This window comes from Blennius ocellaris, assembly GCF_963422515.1.
Source record: "Blennius ocellaris genome assembly, chromosome: 3".
Classification (NCBI taxonomy): Eukaryota; Metazoa; Chordata; class Actinopteri; order Blenniiformes; family Blenniidae; genus Blennius; species Blennius ocellaris.
Genome location: NC_137652.1, coordinates 25,740,980 through 25,746,880, shown reverse-complemented (window position 1 = coordinate 25,746,880; position 5,901 = coordinate 25,740,980). Strand labels below are relative to the sequence as shown.

General features: G+C 40.6%; 1 protein-coding gene across 1 annotated transcript; it reads right to left on the bottom strand.

The window, feature by feature from the left end:
- Positions 1-1,330: 1,330 nt before the first annotated feature.
- rps15a (ribosomal protein S15a) lies at positions 1,331-5,401 on the bottom strand. The gene is made up of 5 exons (XM_080520892.1): positions 5,387-5,401; positions 4,494-4,631; positions 4,260-4,339; positions 3,970-4,055; positions 1,331-1,465 (listed from the first exon to the last, which is right to left on the bottom strand). Exons 2-5 carry the CDS (start codon positions 4,624-4,626, stop codon positions 1,372-1,374), a joined length of 393 nt encoding a protein of 130 aa, XP_080377018.1. The 5' UTR covers positions 4,627-4,631; positions 5,387-5,401; the 3' UTR covers positions 1,331-1,371.
- Positions 5,402-5,901: the final 500 nt, after the last annotated feature.

Below are 5,901 nucleotides of genomic sequence, written 5' to 3'. Positions count from 1 at the left end.
CCATGAGATTAAACCAGCCTGAGCAACAACAGAGCAAAAATCCAAATTAATCACAACAATTATAACAAAAGCAAAAACAAAAGGACATAAAACAAAAAAAAAAAATGTTTTTATAAAAACAAAAACAAACAAACACAGCAACAACAAAAGCAAACAACAACTTGCCCCGGACCAGCCCCCCCCCCCCCCCCCCCCAGACCAGGAAGAGCGAAGGCCCAGCCAGAGGACAGCCACCCTCCAACCCCCAGGAGCCCCAATGCCCCCCCCCCCCCCCCCCCATCACCTAATCCCAGCCTACCCACACACCCATACCCAAGCATACACATACACACACAGACATGCATATCTACATATATAGACATACGTATATACATTTATTTGGTTGGGAGGGGGGTGCCCCCCACTCCCCAGGCCCCCACCAGGCCACTACGGGATCTCATCCTCCACCAATCCAACTGTGAATAGGGAGGAAGAACCACTACCCAGCCCCCCCCCGGAGGTGCCACGCCCGAGCGAGCGCGCCCCCTGTACTCCATCCAAATGAATTTTTTTTAATTCCAAATTGCAGTTTCCTATAATTCATCGGTTTTTCTACTGCAGACTGAAGCTTGTAATGGATATTTATACCACGGAGTCAATGTTGACTGAACAGACTATATTTAAATTCAAAGACTATTTTAATAATGTCCCTTTCACTTTGCGAGAAACCGTTTTCAAGATTAGCAAAATAATAAGCATGTAACAAGTCTGGGTTTTGCCAAGAGTGCAAGTCCACCACTTTCAGAATTTGAATAGTTCTAGAAATAAACCTACTACATGACCTAAGTGGCAATAATATACCGTAAAATCCCACCACACAGGAGAACCAGAGAAAGAAGGCAAATTCATATTTTACTTGCAAGTATTTCCTCCAGCTTTAGTATTTTGGTGGCTCCTGGTCAGCCAACCTGGCAACCTGTTGGTTTGCTGGAAAACTACTTATGTGGTCATTAAATTCAACTTTAAGTGTGATAATGACTTTCTCAATCAGCAGGTAACCGTTTTGAGAGAAACTTTCAGCCTTAATATTATTCCACTCAGTATTATGCTGCTCTGGAGTCCCGGCGCTGCTCCCAGAGATGTTGCACAGGGAGTTAAAAAAAAAAAAAAAAGTAAGTCAACATAACTGCGTTAAACTCATTAAAAAAAATCTACATAATTAACATTTCAAATCTATTATTTCTCACAGCACTAATAAAAATCTGTTTTAAGTGAATCTGTGGAAACTAGATCTGATCAGTTTGTGAAACTCTGAAACACTTCCAGTGACAGAAGAAACAGACAACTTCTTTTTTTTTTTCCCTGGTTGTTTTATTTGCAGTTGTTTAGATTTTAGAAAAAGAATCCAAGGATTTTGCCTCCTGTGTGTTTCCGTCTGGCCTCTTCATGGTCCATGATGCCAGCTGAGGTGGTCAGCACAATGTACCTGTGGGGGAGGAGTCAAACATCAGGAGACGCTTCTAAACACTTGACACTTTAAGAGCTTTTAATAAAGTCAAACGTTTCAGTTTTTAGGTGGCGTGTTTTGTGGTTTAGAAATGATTTTAACTGGGATGGATTTCCTTCTCTCTGTAAAAAGGCTATATTAGTATCATCAGGGCTGCGTTGAGTGTTTGTATATGTGACCGACATTATTGGCATTTGAACAGAAATCCAGATAAGTCACTAATTACCAGTTTTCTGACGAACGGCTAAAAAGCACAAGATATTTTATCGATACGCAACAATTGCATTCAGACAGGAAGTCTGCAGCTGCGAGCGTCCCACAACTCTGCAGGTACTAAACTATTTAATGTGACGACTCTGCAGCAGGCTGTTGGAGGAGACGATGTGAACATCCAGTGACGTTACGACGTGGTGAAACATTCAGCCTGAGAGACGCGTTCAATCTGCCCGTCGTCTCCAGATTCAACCTCTTGGCGAAGTGGTTGATAGTCGGTGACTGTCTGGCTGCTTAAACATTTCATTTTCAACTTCAATCTATGAAAATGTGCATAAATATTGGACTAGTAGCAATTAATTTTCTTTGCCGGAATCAGAAGCGAGTTATATCAAAAATTAAATAAACATGAAGTCTGGAACTGTTTAGAGCCACAATACAAGTTTACAAACAAAGAAGCAGAAGGTCAATGAACCACGAAACATTCAGCCGCTATGAATTTAGCCAACATGATGAGCATTCAGGACCAATTATAGCCAATAGATTAATCAGCAAAAGACCCACAGTTGGCAGAGTGACACTGATGTTTACACTTATTTTTCACTAATAAAATGCAGGAATGTTTTTTCCCTGACGTCACGTATCCAGTCAAAGACTTTTCGACCTCACGTCACCACAGTCGTCTCACAGCAGAGTGAAGAGCCGACAGTCCATTTACACAACTGATCTCTTTACCTCAGTGATAAATTAACTAGTTCGTGTAATAAAACTGAACAAGTTTCCCATGACGTAACTTTATCGGTCCAAGCTTTTAACTGCTGCTGCCACATTGACCGGGCCTTGCTCGTCATTACCAATTCAATCTTTTTTTTTTTTTTTTAATCCCTTATATGAGAGTCAGCCCCAGAATAAAATCCACACTGGACAGCCCCAATGAGAATTACTGAACGAAGGCCAGTAAAAATACCAAGCAAAAACAAACATGGAAAAAAGTAGTATCTGGATTTCATAAGAAGATTCTGTTAATCTACCAACAAAAACGCATGTGCGAATTAAACTTCTGACTGCTTTCCAACATTTAAACTCTCAGAATGCACCACAGCGAGAGCAACATTACTCTGCTTTTCCACGGATCACAATTCACTTGTATCAAAATGATGCCACGACAAACATGCTCATTACATCTTGTTTCTACCTCCTCTTCACGTCCTACAATGTTCCACCTCGTCTTAACAGGTGCTCTTTATGACGGGAAACAAAGGTATTGGCAGTTTCATTATTCATCTCTATAAATCTGAACGCAGTAGAATTAAAGTGATTCGGGCTCATTTATTCCAAAGTTTGCAGTGCGGCAATGTGAACAAATGTTGTGCGACGGTACAACAATCATGAATGAATGAGACAACCTCAAGAAGGTGAAGTAGAACCATTGAAAACCAGTCAAAACTTATTCAAACACACAGGAACCAACTCAGCAAAGCAATTCTCTCTTAAACAGTGAGTTAACATTGAAGGTAAGCAAGTACAAACTTCTTCTGTATCTGATTCTGTTCAAACTAATTACTGTAAAAGTTAAATTCAGAGCAACACAAGTTTGGCCGAAGGAAGAAGCTCATTTAATTATAATAGAACTGTAAAGTACAGTAGAACAGCCATATATTTATAGAAATATTGTGTAAATCACCATGTCACAAATGGCCAGGTTCTTTACAATTCAGCTCATGACAAAGATACTTTTTAAGCGTTCTACTTTAAAAACTTGACAGGACTGTTGAACAGCCACAATCATAACTGTGTGTAAAGTGTTCATTTTGTTAAAGGCAGCAGAAAATCCTCCATCCTTCCAACCAGAGTGCTAAATAGACACATTTACCACAAACTGGTATGAAGATTATGCAGCTAAACTGATGAAACCAATGTAGAAATGTTATACCAAGTCAGTTTCACTGAGCTCAAAATGTATTCTTTTATCAGTGACGTCAAGGACATTTTAGTTTAGGACCCAAATTCATCTCAGCTGGACGAGACCAATAAAATAGATTCATCATAACCTTTTAATTTGAACTTTAAAATGTATAGTGTTGTGTCTGCTACTCTTCAGAAAAATATATATTTTAAAAATACGATGTTTAATAAAAAATATTTTTACTTGGTAGTCAGACCAGAGTGAAGTGTCTTGCCAGTCGGCCGTATGTGCGACGCCCTTGTTTTATTATGAATTAATCCATTTTAGTTTTTGGATAACGTCAGTCTGTGAGCATGATTCTTACCCAAACTGTCTTGAGGGCAGCAGGTTGTTCTGCCACTTCTCCAGATCCTTGAGCTGAAGATCAAAACGTGGGCTGATCACACCACACTGTGAACAAGAAGACAATAAGTTTAGACTTCATTCTTAAACGGACAAGACCATGAGCCAAGACACTGACAATTCTGTCTTATCGCAAACCAGACCATTTAAAACAATACAAAAAAATATGATAGAAAAAAGCTTCTAGAATCCCAAAGGTATTTCAGCTGGCGGCTCAATTATGAAGGTAAAGAAACAGCAAATTGACTTTACCTTGTTCAGCCTTCCTGTGAGGTTGACGACGATTTTCCCGGCTCTGTGGTCGTCGATGATCTCAAACTCACCAATGTAACCTGGGAAAACAAAAGAAAAAAGGGGGAAATTGAGAGCTCATCAGGCCATTCATCCGTGTGCATTGGTAACAAGTAAATGGCAGAAAACAGCACTTCTTGCTTGTAGAGACGAAACAAACGTTTAACCTGGCCTGTCTCGTTGAAGACCACTCACCGTGCTTCATCATGACGGTTAGGAAGCGCACAATAACCTTGGAGCAGGGCCTGATGAGGACCTGGCGTTTCCCTCGCTTCTCAGCATTGTTGATGCTTTTCAGCGCATCCGCGAGAACGTTCATGCGCACCATGATGCCTGCAGACAAACCGTGAAAAGTTAACATCTGACACTTGAAATAAGGAGCTTTCGCCATCACCTGTGTGTGCCCTGAATTTAAAAGCTCTAACAGAACAGAGCTACATTGAACACACAAAGCCCCATTTATTACCATTGAAATCTGCTTCAGAGAGAAATTAGTTCATTTTAACCGAATATACGACGCAAGAAACATCAAACACAGTAACTGGATGACAGTCTAGCCTTGTCAGGACTTCTCAGCGAAGTTTAAACATATCTGCAAGCAGTAGCCAGGTGAAACTCGGTTCAATGTGGTGGTTTTTATTGCTTTTTATAGTGTAAAATGCAGCATTGTACCAAAGCATGCTTCTTCCAAGGACCTCAGTTTAGCTGCTTAGCTTAGCAGCACTACACATCTGAGGACTTATATTACAATGAACCAAACTAAACAAACCTCTTACACGCCACGACACACCTGGATACATACGGACATCTCAGACTTTTTAATTCGCTTTAATTTACACGTTTTCAGCTCCAAATTCAACAGCGAACAACGCGCTCAGAGCGGAGACTGTCGGGCCGGACACAGGCGTCGATATGAGGAAAAGCCCAGCGACGAATGTGGCAACATCGCAAGTCCAAACGTGACGATAACCACCCAAGATTGACACAATGTACCCGTTCTTCACAACAGTAGCATTAAGTGTGTATTTTCCTAAGGGATGCTTTAGATATTTCATAGATTGATATGAGGATGGAAAAAGGCTTCTTACCGGTTCTGCAATATGGCGGAAAGAGGAAGTAGAAAAAACCGCAAGGCACTATGGGAGGAAATCAAAGACTCATTCAAATCAAGATGGTTCCCGCTCCCACACGAAGGATAAAACCGCCATGCATTATGGGAAGAAATTAAAGGCACATTGAAAACCAAGAGATTTTACCACCCCCATCCGTGTGTAATAAAATAGTCGTTTCTGACGAACGCAGCGAGTTGATTAAATCACACGGACGACAACGACAGACAGACAGACAGACAGACACTCAAACACTGTGGGATTCAACGTATATATATATATTTTTTTTAATTTCAGCCAAAAGCATTCCAGAGCAGAGCTCAAGGGAGACAAAGTCTTCACATGGTTCATCACATGTCATGTCAAAACACATTTAACATAAAGAAAGCCGCTTTTTGCCTGAAAGGAGGTGGGAAGAAGAAAACGTATTTAATCCCACCCCCATTTTCAATTAATATTCTATATAATGACCTTTACCGTTACATCTTCCATTG